The 14,638-nt window shown below is 43.8% G+C and overlaps 2 protein-coding genes across 4 annotated transcripts in view; one reads left to right on the top strand and one right to left on the bottom strand.

Annotated features, from left to right (window-relative positions):
• PTAR1 (protein prenyltransferase alpha subunit repeat containing 1) overlaps nt 1-14,597 on the bottom strand; it is a 56,344-nt gene extending 41,747 nt beyond the window's left edge. The window contains exons 1-3 of one of the 3 annotated variants that reach the window (XM_032798174.2): nt 14,503-14,597; nt 6,454-6,623; nt 2,336-2,386 (exon numbers count right to left, since the gene is read on the bottom strand). In XM_032798174.2, the coding sequence (XP_032654065.1) occupies nt 2,336-2,386; nt 6,454-6,623; nt 14,503-14,588 (307 nt within the window). In that variant the 5' untranslated portion in view covers nt 14,589-14,597. Of the gene's footprint in view, nt 1-2,335; nt 2,416-6,453; nt 6,624-14,502 lie in introns of those variants that run through there. The other 2 variants (XM_032798176.2, XM_032798177.2) reach the window with 2 other exon arrangements.
• The window catches only part of ENTREP1 (endosomal transmembrane epsin interactor 1), a 380,498-nt gene that overhangs the window by 291,102 nt on the left and 74,758 nt on the right, over nt 1-14,638 (top strand). The gene's annotated exons all lie outside the window — the stretch shown is intronic.

Raw genomic sequence — 14,638 nt, forward strand, 5'->3', positions numbered from 1 at the left:
CTGCCCTTGCCAAAATCATGTTAATTAATCCTATTAAGAATTACAACCAGGTATCAGACAAAATTTCCAGGTTAGTGCACCTCATTATGTCAAGGATCAGGACCACCACCAACTTGAAGTCTACTCAGTTTAAATGGAATAATAAATAAAGAGGTACAGTAGTTTCAGACATGACACTTCTGTACCTCTGTCATTTTTTGTGATTGTAAAAAAAACAAACACACACATTTTACTATGTTAAACATTTCACCCCCTAATGCCATGTGAAAAACTCACATAAACAAGGGAAGCCAATTGACTACACAGGGAATAGAGTGAAACTATACAAAAAAAAGTATTGTCAAATGCATGAAGAGGACTAACAGAAAAAGCACACTTCCTTCACTTAGAGTCATCTTAGCCATTACTTGCAAAAAATAGCAGCTATTTTTTTCTGTGAGAAGTGAGGGTTTTGAGTCTTTGGTTCCCTTTATGAATTTTAGGGGCATTTTTTGTCATTACTTCCATGGAAAGCCATGTGTCAGCCATAGGACAAAATAGGAGTGGTTTTCTGCTGCTCCTTTATTTATGCCGTGACAGTACTGCAACAGCAAGACATGCCTTACGGTCAGATTTGGTTACTTTTTAATTCACTTTTAGCATGTCTTTGCTGCAGGGTGAGGTTTATGCAGAATGCAGCAGCATACTTGCTCATTGCACACGGCTGCTTTCAGATAGGAGAGAGTCTCTTCAGCTGCAAGAAGTGAACGTGGCCCTAGATTCTGTACGTTTGGTTTTTATTTGGCTGTACCAGAAAATAAAAGATTATGACATGCATATTTTTCAGCCCACAACTGTAAAAATGAAACCACAAATCTACAGAAACATAACATTTTAATTTCAAAAGGTACATCTGTTCAGTGATCGATTACAACACTTTTAGAATTATGGTACACTAAGACTAGGGCTCTGATTTTGCAAAGACACAAATGTTTAACTTTGAAACCAACCGGATGTATTCACGTGCATGAGGCTACACACATGCATAAGTCCATGCATAATCAGGGCCACAGTTACCAAGACTGTTACTATCCGGTTCTCTGAATAGCTACCTTAAGCTATTCTGCTTTCTTCTGAGCAACAAGCATTTGCAATGAAAACAGTAACCAGTTCCCAACCAGAACCATACTATCGGATGCCCTGTAATGCCTAAACAAGCATCTTGAAATCACACTCTACATATTAATGCGCTCAATTGTAAATAAAAATATCAGAGAGACTCCTTTTATTCCTTGCTGGAATAAAGACGACTGTGAAGTATACAATGCTAAACAGCATGTGGTAACTGATCATTTACACAGAAGATATTCACAATAACCTCTAGTAATCAGCTGAACAATTTGTAATGACACTACATACAGTATATTCAGTATACATGCATAAATCTAACCATTATGGGAGGGATCGCAAAAAAAAATAGTATGTTTACTACACACTTTATTTGTTCAAGTTAGCAGTAAACCAAAATGTTCAGTTTTCCATAGAAGTTGGAGAAAGAATCTTACTAGTCTAAAACTATGGCAAGGTGGCTTAGTCGCTGTCCTATTTTTCTGGATTCCAAAAAAAAATCTGAATTTCCTTCTCACTATCCAAGTACATAACAAGGACCAGCTGTAGATTAAGCAATTGTCTCAATAAATAATCAATAACTCATTACAGTGTACTTGCCTCTTATGAGCTTCTACTAGCAAATTATCATTACGTGTCATTTACCACTTGCAAGAGTTGATATTTGAACAAGAACCATTTATTTTCACTCCTGTATTTAAGATGGTTTATGGGACTTCCAATTATACCCATTGGAAAAGACTAGAATACATTTCAATTGTCAAACTTTCTCCCACCCAAGAGGCTAATGACGACTTTAGCATCAAATCTATACTTGGCATTATAACCAGAAGAGAACTGCCTCCCATGCAAAGTTCTATTAAAAGTGAAAAAAAGAGTTTTGCCTGAATAAGAAGTGCCTAGAGGGGCCTTACTATATGAAGATATCACAGTTTAGATTCTAAGTCAAGTAATGTCTGCATTTGGAAGATTATGTTTAACAAGCTACACGAAAACAAATTCCTTTCTGAAACTCAGTCATGGGATTATTGAGTCCTTCAGCATTCATCCTCTCCATCATTTCAGCTTATGATTTCTGCCAAACTTCTCTGTCTTGACAAAGGCAATGCTCAGTTAAGTGTAAAACATGTCATCCAACACTTAAAGCACAGTTTGGCATATAAAGCAGGTCATTAATGTAGCAGAGTCTTGAGAACATACAGATAATCACTTTAAAAGTTGGACAAACCTGAAAAATTTTGCAGACCATCTCGCACCAGGCACTTTTTGTATTTTCTTTCTGTTAAAACAATGGAGAAGGGAGCCTCCCTTCAAGAGGGGGAAAAAAAAAACAAACAAACAAAAACCTGGACTTCACACTGCTGAAGTATTTGTAAGATGACAGTTTTATGGTCTGTATTTTGGGATGAACGGACTTAAGATAGGCTGTCAGAGACAGAATTAAAAGACTTCGACTTCCAGCCATGAACAATGCTAACAAGAATAACTGAATGAGCAAATATTGTTTGCAGATATGAGCCTCACTGCAACAAAGCACCTGATCCTATAAGAATAGGATAAACTTAGCTAGAAGGGAGCTGGAGGCTAAATAAGAACCAAGGGTTGCCTTCTTGCAAAGCTTGTTTCATTTTTGGACATAAGCATTATATGTTTAATTTGGACTACAGATGTAGAAAGCTTTTGTCTGAATGTTGTGGCTTTTCTGGGGCAGGACTTTTCTATAACAATCTAGGTTCAATCAGGAAATTCTGCATGTGAAAGACCTGCCAGACAATCCACACACACCTCACCGGTGTGTGTATGATAACTCAATGTTCTGACTAGTCCATCTAAGTCAGTTATCACTTCAAATGCACATTTGTTTCTGACACCATATCAGACTTAGAATTTTAAATACAAAACATAAATGGTTTTCTACTGAGTTTTAGAAGAGTTCTCAAATTCTCAGCTTGAGATCAGATACAGTCATCAGTTTCTATCAGATCTGAATGCATCAGTAGCAACTAGATGGGATCCTAATGCACCCAGGGAAATGATCCAGATCTTGTTATTGTCAAACAGCATTACACCGATGTCAGGTACAAGGCAAGTTACATTTTAGATCTTTCAGAGTCCCTTTTGAGTGACTTTCTGCACCGTCTCAGAAGGATGGAACCCTGCAGTCCAACCACTCTGGGACCAGATCTCTGGATGGCAGCCCCATTTCCTAACCAGGTTAACACCATTGGGGCTTTCATGTTTGGAACCTGCAAGTCTTTTTCCTCTGGGCACCTGCGACCAGCAAGCTGACTACGATAACCCCAAAACAGCTTCTTCAAAACAAACCATTTATTATTCATTCACTCAAATGTAAATAATATGCAGATCAAAAATCCCTATGCACATATATTCCCTTACCTAAACCTTCATCTTTCCTTTCAAACTTTGGAAAGTTCCTTTGAACCCAGTTACCTCCATCTCTGGGTTGGGAAAAACAGTCTGCTTGCTGAAGTTTGCGTGTCTGTGTGTCTCCTTGCATCCCTGTCATGATTAGCCTACTGCACCAGTGGGGAAGGATCCCAGTCTCCCTAATTCTGATCAGCTAAAGCCACGATAGTCTCAAGCTCAGGAATAAAAGCAGATATTTCTTTGTGAAAGCCTATTTTTCAGAAACAAATACAGATGCTTTTACCTGATCCCAATAGCACATCATGAGAACTGTATTAAATGCTATTGGCTGCTTAGAAGAGAGAGTTCATTCTGGACAATAACCTGCCAACTGAACTGGGTATCAGTAGTGGGGCTGCAGTTATCCAGAAGCAACGAACCCATTGTGCATCAAGACAGAATGTGGCCCATGACTGGTGGAAACTGTCAGTGTCTTTCTTAGAGATAGCATATTGCCAGCCTTTTTTTAGGCTGTTATGTGACCTTTGATGACGAAAGCATCACTTTGTTTGGACAATATCAAATCTTCTATTTCTGATTATAGAGTATATAGAAAGTTGTGGCAAGACAACTCCAAGTACGGACATGCCTTGACTCTTGTCACCCTGTGGACGTCACAAAGACTGCACTACAGACACTGCTAGACTGTTAGCTACCAGTACAACCGATTCCTCTGCACAGTAACCTGGCCTGAAACCTGACAGAGATGGCACCTGCTGTTCTGATAGATAACTTCCCCCATTCAGAGACAAGGAAAGTACATGCATACTCATTCTGCTAGATATATTTTTGGCATATAATGCCACTGTTCACAAAATATTCCAATTCCACTTGCCAGAGACTACAGGTGATCTGAAATAAGTCAGGTTCCCTTCCCACAAAAATAAACCTGAAGAGTCATTAGGGGTAAGACTTCTATTTAATCACAGGTATTTTTCAATAAAAGTCATGAATAGGTTATGGGCAAAAACAACGCAAAACTCAGTTGGTGACCTGTTCATGACTTATACCATAAATACCCCAACTGAATCATAGCGGGGGGTGGGGGGGAGAAGGGGACACTATCAGGGAAAAACCCGGGGGTCCTGCTGCTGGGAGGAAGGCCCAGGGGGTCAGGGGCTACTCTGGCCACCGCAGGGAGAGGGAGCCTTGGGAGGACAATAGCTGCTCCATCTGCTACTCCTCCAGCCACCCCAGGACTGCTGCCGGGAGCTGCAGCTGCTCTGCCTGCCCCTGAGACTGCTGCTCAGGCAGTCCCCAGGACCAGCTGCATCAGCTGCAGCTAGGGCAGTCCCTGGAGCCAGTGCCCAGGGCTGCCAGAGCAGGGGCTGGTGCAGCGGGGCCAGGGTCACTCCAGCAGAGGCTGGTGCGGCTGGCTGCAGAGCTGCGCCAGCAGCAACTGGTGTGTCCCCAAGGCTGCCTGAGCAGCTGAATCCAGGGTCAGCTGCCTGGGTGGTCTTCAGGTCAGCCACACTGACCACTAGAGAAGCCAGAGATCACAGGAAGTCATGGAATCCGTGACTGCCGTGACCTCTGTGACAAACACAGAAACTCAAACTGGTACAAAATACAGCAGCTCACTTGGTTAGTGGTATATTTCATTAGGAGACCACTATTGCATTCTAGGATTTGCATTAGCTGCCTACTGGTTTCCCAGTGTCATTTAAAGGTAACTGTTTTAATCAAAAAAAGCCCTAAATATCTCAGAATCTATCTAAGGCTGCCTTTGTGCCCATGTAATCTTGTCACAGCTACCAGGACTGAGAGGGTGCTGATAGCAAGGCACAATCTGCGAGGGGACACAGACTTTGGAGTTCAATGTACCCTTGGATTTGAGCTGTTTCAAACCAACTGGCCATGAGGGTATGCTGCAACGCCCTTCTATTTTCCCTGGCTTTGGGGCAAGAAAGGGTGCATCTTATAAGTCTATCATCATATCAGTAGGTGATATGATGATACACCTAGAAGATGTTGGAGTATTTTCGTGCCACTGTAGCAAAGCATTTAAAACACAGTCCTCCTTTCCCTTCTAGTTCACATTTTTAAAGTATATTAGCATGATCCTGTAACTCGAAGGAGGTTCCCTTTCACAATACAATAGATTTGTGCTGGTAACATCCAAGCTACTGTACTAATCTTAACAGAGTTTTCTGTCCATTTACAAGAGGTATATGATATTTCAGTTTTTCACAGAGAGACAAGTCTATGTTTCAATGGAATAACAATGGGAAATTTCACATTGCTTAGACAGATCTTACCCTTCATCCATAGCTAACAAACACAGCTTTGTTTTACAGAAAAACAGAGTGATTTTATCCATAAGTCATTTGTCAAATTTCATAGCTATCCCTCCTCTCAAAATCTTGCTGACCACCTTGTGACACTCCCACAAATGAAGGAGAACGTCACAGCCCTTTTCCTAAAAAGGATGTTAAAACTATTCAAAGTCAGCAATATCTTTAGAAACTTGCAAAAGTGAGTTAGTAAAGCAAACAGGAGCTCTAGAATATCGATTTGTTTATATAAATGATTTCTCCCTTGGGTCTTATAAGCCTTGAAAATCCCTCACTCGGCTTCCACCAAGAGCTATATATCACCAGTCTTCTGACCAAGGAGAGTTAGATAAAATTCCCTCCAACACAGTAATATTTCTCCTCAATTAGGGAAAGGAATAGCTTCTCTCTCTACATCACTTACAGCTCTCTCTCTCTAAATCACTTACAGCTTGGGGACAAAACATGAACTGGAATCTCAACTAGGAAGAATCAATTTGCAATTTCGTCACCCCCTCCCCACTTCACTAGGTTATTCCAATACACTACCAAGTATACATTTAAAGTGGACTGTGTTGTATATCAGAGATGATCAAAAACTACATACTAGGAAACATACAGGAATCCAGTTAACCAAGTAACTTACCATCTTTGTTCAGCCATTGCTTTCTTTGTCTATAGAGGAGGAGTTTGTTGTGGACATATGGCAAAAGAAGCTTGACACACCAACTCTCCACACCAAGCTTGTTTTCTACCAGGACTATAGGGCTTCGGTTATACCTGGCTTCAGGACAGGGTATTAACCCAATTTCATCTCTTAAAAATAAACACAAGTAAAATATAATTAGACAACTTATTTGCTTTTACCAGTTATTACTCTAACGTTAACAGTCTGCCTACTTCTCCCATTCCACTTAGCCTATATTTTGCCCCCTTTTCTGATTTCCGTGTCTTTTACCTCTGCCTGCCTTCTTGTTTCTTGAACTTCAGATGTGAGAACACAACCTGGAAGCTTCCCAGACATCCCACTTAAATATGCCTTCCTAACTAAAGCCCTCATGGAGTAAAATTAACTTCACAAATAAGCTTCCTAAAATCTTTCTCAGACTCTATGAAGAGGTCAATGGGGTAAGTTTTTTTTTTTACCAGCTACATTAAGTAAGAGGCAGTGGTTGCCAATGTGAGGACCTCAGACATCTACAACAGAGCCCATAGCTATCCCCTTATCTTTTAGAAGAAAATGCTAGGCAGCTCAGATCTTTGAAGTGATCTAGCTAGGCAACTTGATTCATGACAAAGCTTTGCATCCTGGAGTGTATAGTCTCCACAGGCTGCATCTCTGTTCCAGTATATGAAAATTAGATGTGGCCCTTGAGCAAACTTTTGTCAACCTTGCATTGAGGGAATATATATTCTTGGCTTCAACTGGAGACCAAGTTATATACTGTATTTATTCATATGGACAAGATATACGTCATAAACCTTGCAAGCCTGTCATGCAAGTTTACCAGCATATGCTCAAAAAACAAACAAACAAAAAAACCCAAAAACAAACAACCAACCAACCCCAAATCCTACATGCCCACCTTTTACCATGATGAGGGGAGGAACAAAAAAAAACAAACAAACAAACAAAAACAAAAAATAAAATAAAAAGACACTCCTATTTATTCACTCAACCTCCCAGCCATTCCACAAAACACAAAAAAAATTCATCCCAAGCAAACAGAATTGCAAGACTACTTTATATACTGTATTTAACAACAAACATGTAGGGTTTGTTCACGGATGAATGAGTGAGTATAAGACATACCAAGTTTAGAATGCAAACCAGCAAATAAATGTGTAAAATATATGGATGGCACTATAAAGAACTGAATAAAATTATAGTTAATTTAAAATCAGTTTATCCACCAACTATACAAGCTACCACAAGTTAGAAGAATTAATGTAAGTTTGAAATTGTGTTTTGGAATGCAAGTAGACTAGATGGCCATCAGTTTAAGCAGCTGAGTGTTATTATAGATTATAGCAAGTTTTAAATATTGGAAGGGTCATTCCAGAGTTTGGGAATGTCTACACTACAGCCCTAAGTTGATCTGTATTAGATAATTATTACAGTAATATATATATGCAGTAATTATTGCAGTGGCTGATGTCCATACTATCCTCCTCCTGTAAGTGGTGTGCATCCTCAGCAGGAGTGCTTCCACCAACTGAATAGGGGCAGTGAGAGCACAGCTTACTGTTGGGAGCCCAACTGCTCCCTCAGGCTCTCTGCTCCTAGCTGGGAACAGAGGCCAGTCGCCCAGGCTTCTTGGCTCTTTGACTGGGCAGGCAAGCAGTGAAACTAGAGTTTCTTTTCATTAATCCATTTAATTTTGGAAATAGAAGACTTTTTCTTCTGTTTTAGAGTTTAAAAGAATAAGTGAATGTCTGAGTAACTCCTATCCATCTCAACATGATGAGTTGAATGCTCTTCACAAATACAAGGCAAGTTGGACATTACTAAAATCCACAGTGTTTTTATCAGCTATTAAATCATTTGCAAAGAAGTTTTTAATCATAGAGCCTCCATTTCTAAAAACACTTCCTTCCCTTGAAATGCTACAGTTACGCATAGACACTTACCACAACAGTGGGAGAGACTGTCCTGTCGATAAAGTTTATCTACCTCCACAAGAGGTGGCAGCTAGGTTCATGGAATTCTTCCATAATTTAGCCCTGTCTGCATCACAGATTAGGCTGGTTTAACCATGTTGCTCAGGGGGGGAATGAATTTTTCACACTCAAAAATACATAGCTGGGTCAACTTAACTTTTTGTAGCTCTGGGCTCAGTGTGAAGCAACGGAAACAGCTATGAGCAAGGTTACAGAAGAACATAAGAATGGCCGTACTGGGTCAGACTAAAGGTCATCCAGCCCAGTATCCTGTCTACTGACAGTGGCCAATGCCAGGTGTCCCAGAAGGAGTCAACCTAATAGGTAAGTGATCTCTCTTCTGCCATCCATCTCCCCCTCTGACAAACAGAGGCTAGGGACACCATTCCTTACCCTTCCTGGCTAATAGCCATTAACAGACTTAACCTCCATGAATTTAATCTAGTTCTCTTTTAAATCCTGTTATAGTCCTAGCCTTCACAACCTCCTCAGGCAAGGAGTTCCACAGGCTGACTGTGCACTGTGTGAAGAAGAACGTCCTTTTAATTTGTTTTAAACCTGATGCCCATTAAAGGTTGTGAGCCCTTTTTGTTACAATATCACTAGGTTCCACTATCTCTGTTCACAGACTGTTACTGTCCAATTTAAGTTTTAACTATTTTTGCCTTTTTAAAAAACAAAAAACAAACAAAAAAAAACATGTGACCACAAATTATACCCGTGTCTTCGTTTTAGAGTTTACAATCTGAGGTTGCATTAAACAGAGACACAGCATGCAAGTCACAGGAAGTGATAGTACCGCTCTACTCCCTGCTGGTTAGGTCTCAGCTGGAGTACTGTGTCCAATTTTGGTCACCACTATATAGAAAGGATGTAGAGAAGCTGGAAAGCATCCAGAGGCAAGCGACAAAGATGACCAAAGGGATGGAATACAAGCCATAGGAGCAACAACTGAAGGAACTGGGTATGTTTAGTATGGAAAAAGAGGAGATTAAGGGGGGACATGACAGCAGTCTTCAAATACTTGAAAGACTGCCACAAAAAGATGGAGAAAAGTTATTTTCTCTTGCCATAGAGGGAAGGACAAGAGGCAATGGGTTTAAACTACAGCCTAGCAGATTTAGATTAAATCTCACTAAAACTTTCTAACTGTAAGAATAATAGGACAATGGAACAGATTGCTTCTGGAGGTTGTGGAAGCGCCTTCGCTGGACATTTTCAAAAAGGAGGCTAGATAGCCATCTGTATTGGATGGATTAGACCGGTGGTCCCCAAACTTTTTACTTTGCGCCTCCCCCCCCACCTCATCCCTGTATACCCCACCTCCACAAGGAGCCAGGCCACAGCTCCAAGAAGGGGGATGTGGACAGGTGTAATGGGGCCAGCAGCTGAGTCCCCAGGCACGGGGCAGAACTCCCTTCCTTTCCCTTGTGTGGGCTGGTCTAGGCCCCAACCTCATCCTCTCAAACGTTGTTCTGTGTTCCTCCGGAGGGGAAAGGGGGTGCACCTAGGGTGACCAGGTCATAGAAATGAAATATCGGGATGCAGGGGTGGGGGGAAAAAAGCCGTTTCGCAGAGGCCAGGGAAATTAGCAGGTCCTAGCCACACCACAGCCACGTGTGCTGCCCTCCCCGCGGCCCCAGGCACATGCAGCGCTTTCCGCCACCCTGCCAGGAAAGACCCGCGCCTGGAGCGCAGCCGAGCAGGAGAGGCGCAGGGCTTCGGACACCGGCAGCAGCGGGTGAGAGCGGCTCGGGGCCCTGGGCTATGTAAAGCTCCTCAGCTGAGCCCCCCCGCCCCTCTCTCCCTCCTGGGGGAGCAGTCCCTTTGCCAGCCCCCCTTGCCCGCCTGGTGCTGGAGCTCGTACTCACCACAAGCTCCAGGAACTGGAAGCCGCGCCACCACCCCCTCCATCCAGGCTTGTGCCGCCATTACAGCTGCAAGGCTGGGAGGGAGGGGGAATGCCACTCAGCTGAGGAGCTGGGGGGAGAGGGGAACTCGGCTCCTTACCTGGCCTGTGGTGGCCGGTGAGACATGCTCGTGTTTCGGGAAGAGGCAGGGCCAGGGCGAGGATTTGGGGAGGGATCCAATAGGGGAAGGAGAGGGCGGAGTCGGGGCGGGGGAGGGGCAGAGTCCCTCCGGGAGGGCAAAATTGCTTGTTTGTCCAATGTTCCAACCGCATATGGGTCGCGCACATGGGTCAAGATGCGGGACAAAAAACAAATAAATATCGGGACATCTGGTCACCCTAGGTGCACCCCCACACATTTAAGGTCTCTAGTTTAGACACAACAAGTTTTGCATGTTTGCAGGGGGTTAGACTAGATGATCCTTGCAGTCCCTTCCACCCTCTGATTCTATTAATCTAACTAGACAAGACAGACAAAGGAAGTACTATAACACCATTTAATAGGTGGGGAATTCAGACAACAGAGATAAATTTAATTGAGCAAGGTCACATAAGGAGTCTGTGGCAGAGCCAGCAATAGCACCCAGATTTCCTGAGTTCCAGTCCAGTGTATGACCACAAGCCAAATACTGCAAATGAATTTTGCCTAGAAAACAAAGTGGTCAAGACTTCAGTTAGACATCACATTAACAAAGCCAAAACAGGAGAGCAGAATTAGGACAAGGATAGTTCCCAACTGTCTGGGACAGAAAAGGTATTCCTCTTTACCCATCATCAACTGTAGCCAGAAAAAAAGTTTGAAAATCACTGAAGAAAAACTGTTGATGTCTGCAACCAAACGGAGCTGGGGATGAGGGGTTGGGGTATAGGAGGGCATCAGTGATTAGGGACTTAGGGTGCAGGCTCTGGGATGGGGCCAGGGATTAGGGGTGCATGAAGGGGCTCCAGGTTTGGGGGGGGGCTCAGGGCGGGGATTGGGGCATGGGGTTATCTTGGGTGGCTCCCGGTCAACGGCACAGAGGGGGTGCCAAAGCAGGCTTCCCGCCTGTCCTGGCACCACAGACCGCGCTGCACTTCGGAAGTGGCCAGCAGCAGGTCCGGCTCCTAGATGGAGGTATGCAAGCGGCTCCGTGCAGCTCTTGCCCAGAGGCACTGCCCAATGGGAGTGCAGAGCCTGTGATCAGGCAGCACATGGAGCTCTATGCCCCCGCTACGCGCCCCAGGAGCCAGACATGCTGCTGGCTGCTTCTGGGGGACAGGACAGTGTCAGAACAGGTAGGGACTAGCCTGCCTTAGCCAGGCAGCACCACCAACATGACTTTTAACAGCCCTTTCAGTGGCGCTGACTAGAGCCACTGCGACCCAGTGCCTTACATTCCGTGACCCAGCAGTTTGAAAACCGCTGCCGTACATCACCAAGATTGCTGGACAGGACACCTCTTTGTAAAAACTAAGGCCCTAGTTTTACAAACACTTAAGTGTTTGTATAATTTTGCTGATGTGAGCAACCCCATTTGGCTTCAGTTGAACTACTTGTGAGTAATGTCAATCACAAGTTTTAAGTGTTCATATGTCTGGGGCCAAAGAAATTTTGCAATACATTTTACAAGTTATACAGATGCTCAAGAATAGAACATAATATGCGGAGACATTTATATTTCAGTAAAAAAAGGAGGCTGACTCAGCAAGACAAGTCAACATGAGTCTTAGGTTGGATTTTTAATTACATAAGAAATAAAAAGTAAGTTTGCTTTTAAAAAGAAAACAAAAACAAAAAAACAACCCCCTTTTCCTCCTAATTAATTAAAAACCCAATATGAGAGACAACAACTCAGTTTTACATTCAGCTTAGAACTCTACTTTTTATTGTCTCTTAGTGAATTTAGTGCCCAAGAAGCCTACCTGAATTCTTGAGAGGGTGAGTGTTGACCTATCCAGAATGAAGGGCCCATCCACTCAATTGTGTAAGGATCAAAGGTTCAAAAGAAGAGTACCAGATGGGGTCATGAGGCAGAGAACCCTGGGCAGTGCCACTGCTCTGTGAAGGAACTGGTGAACACTGTCCAGAGGAACTCTGCCCAAATGTGTGAAAAGGGTAGGAAAAGAAAGAAGACTCCACAATCGCTGATCACTCACCCTGTTGAGCATCACCCATCCATTAGCCCAGGGACTTATCTTGGCCAGTGCTAAGGTTAAAATGAGGTCTTATGACTTGGTGAGGCCACGGATGGAGTACCCAGAAATGTGAAGAAGAATGAAGCCAGAATCTCAGCAGAAGGTTCTGGAGGAGTCAGAAGATGGGCTGCAACGTGGCAGACTGGAGATAAGCATGTGCTAGGGTCTCCTTCTCACGGCAGAAAGGGTACGCATTGGGGGCATCTGTGAAACATGTCAGCAGGTGCCTATGTTCACCTTAAGCAGCCCAGCTTGACAATCTTGGGCACAGAAGTCCCTTGTTTATCTATAGAACAGTTATAACAGCAGCAGTAGCTTTCCCACACTCTCCTACCAATAAGTATCTACCCTGACCTGCAGGGATCATACTTAAAAGTGCTATGTTAGGTCAGTATCAAAGTGCACAAACTTTTACTTCTAACCTCCTTTTCTCCATGAAGGCAGACGGCAACAGTAGCACATCTTAACAAGATAAGTGTTTGAGTCTGGTACCACTGAAATCAAAGATATTTTTGACAGCGTAGAATGTGAAAAGCAGCAAGAGCCCTTCCTTAGGTTGCACACAGACATTAACTGTTTACTGTGCATTATGCTTCACAACCCTAAAGGGAAAGTGAATGGCTAAATCTAGTTTTAAAAAGGCTTATTTCTGACAGCACTCATATACTATGGTTTAAAGCCTGGCTACCTGCCAACGCTCCTAACCACATTTATGTAATCCTAAGGATTTCTGTCACCTAGAGGAGAGTTATTGTAGCTGTGCTGGTCCCAGGACACTGGAGAGACAAGGAGAGTGAGGTAGTATCTTTTACTGGACCAATTTCTGTTGGTGAAAGAGACTGGCTTTTGAGCTACACAGAGCTTCAGCCCCAATCCTACTATAAATGCTATGTGAGTGGACCCCTGAGCCAGGTAGAGTCCATTACAGGATTGGATTTAGATTTCTTTAACATTATCTAACATTAAAGGGAATGTTTCCATGCATTTAGAAAAAAAATATCCAATGGAAGATTCCCCCCACTTAATACACAAATAAATTCTCCCATATTGTGTTTACAAATAATGGACTATTTCACCTCAGTGCTGCACAACAGACTGTGTCAATCCAACAGAATAAAAAACAGCAGCAGATAGATCTATGATTTTTATATTGTGCGTATCATCATGGTATGTAATAGCCACACACAATCCCAGAAGAAACATTTCTACTATTCAAGATGAGCAAATAAATAAAAAAAATCAAAAAGCATAAATAGTGATGCAAAAATTAAATATTTATAATTTGTTCTGTTTCAGTAATCAGAGATGTTTTTAACAACTGAGGTTAGGAAAGCCATCAGAATAATAACCGGATGGTGTCCGTTTAACCTTTCTGACCTCAGGTATGTCGAAACTGATGCAATAAGCCAAGTTTACATGACTGCGAAAGACGTTAACCTAATTAAGGCCGGCGCCTCGGGGAGTCAACAGATTCAGAGGCCTGCCACAGCTGACTTCATGTGCGACCTTGGGCGAGACAGGTGAGAAGGGGACTCCGGGGGTCGGGTCCTTACCCCTCTGGAGCCCACTTTCCCCAGCTGCCATGCTGGGATCACCTCCCTGGCGGGGGTGGGGAGAGGCGTCAGCAGCGATGTCTGTGAAGCGCTGAGAGTCCCTCGCAGAGAAAATGCTGGAGCAGGGCAAGTGTCACCAGCTGGTTGTCCCAGCCAGGGGTGCTCGTCCCACGCCGGGGCTAGGGGCTGGCGAGAGGGACGGCTCACCCCCACTTTGCTGAGGTCGGGCGCTGTCCCCGGCCGGGGCAGCAGCAGCCCCAGAGTTGAGGGTATTGCTGCCCCTGCCCCGCACTTAGTCGGTGTCTCCACTTACCCCTGGGGGGCTACCCTGGGGAAGCTGGAGCCCGGCAGCCGCCCCTCTCCCCCGCCGCCCGGCGAGTCCCCAAGCCGCACTCACATGTGGGGGTTCCGCTTGAAGGCGTTGTTAAGGTCCTTCACCACCCGCTGCACCAGCACCGCCACCTCCTCCGGGGACTCGGCCATCTTCGGCCCCCGCCACCGAGCTAGGCTGGGCTAAAGCACTTCCGGGTCGG

Source organism: Chelonoidis abingdonii, chromosome 6, assembly GCF_003597395.2.
Source record: "Chelonoidis abingdonii isolate Lonesome George chromosome 6, CheloAbing_2.0, whole genome shotgun sequence".
NCBI classification, from domain to species: domain Eukaryota; kingdom Metazoa; phylum Chordata; order Testudines; family Testudinidae; genus Chelonoidis; species Chelonoidis abingdonii.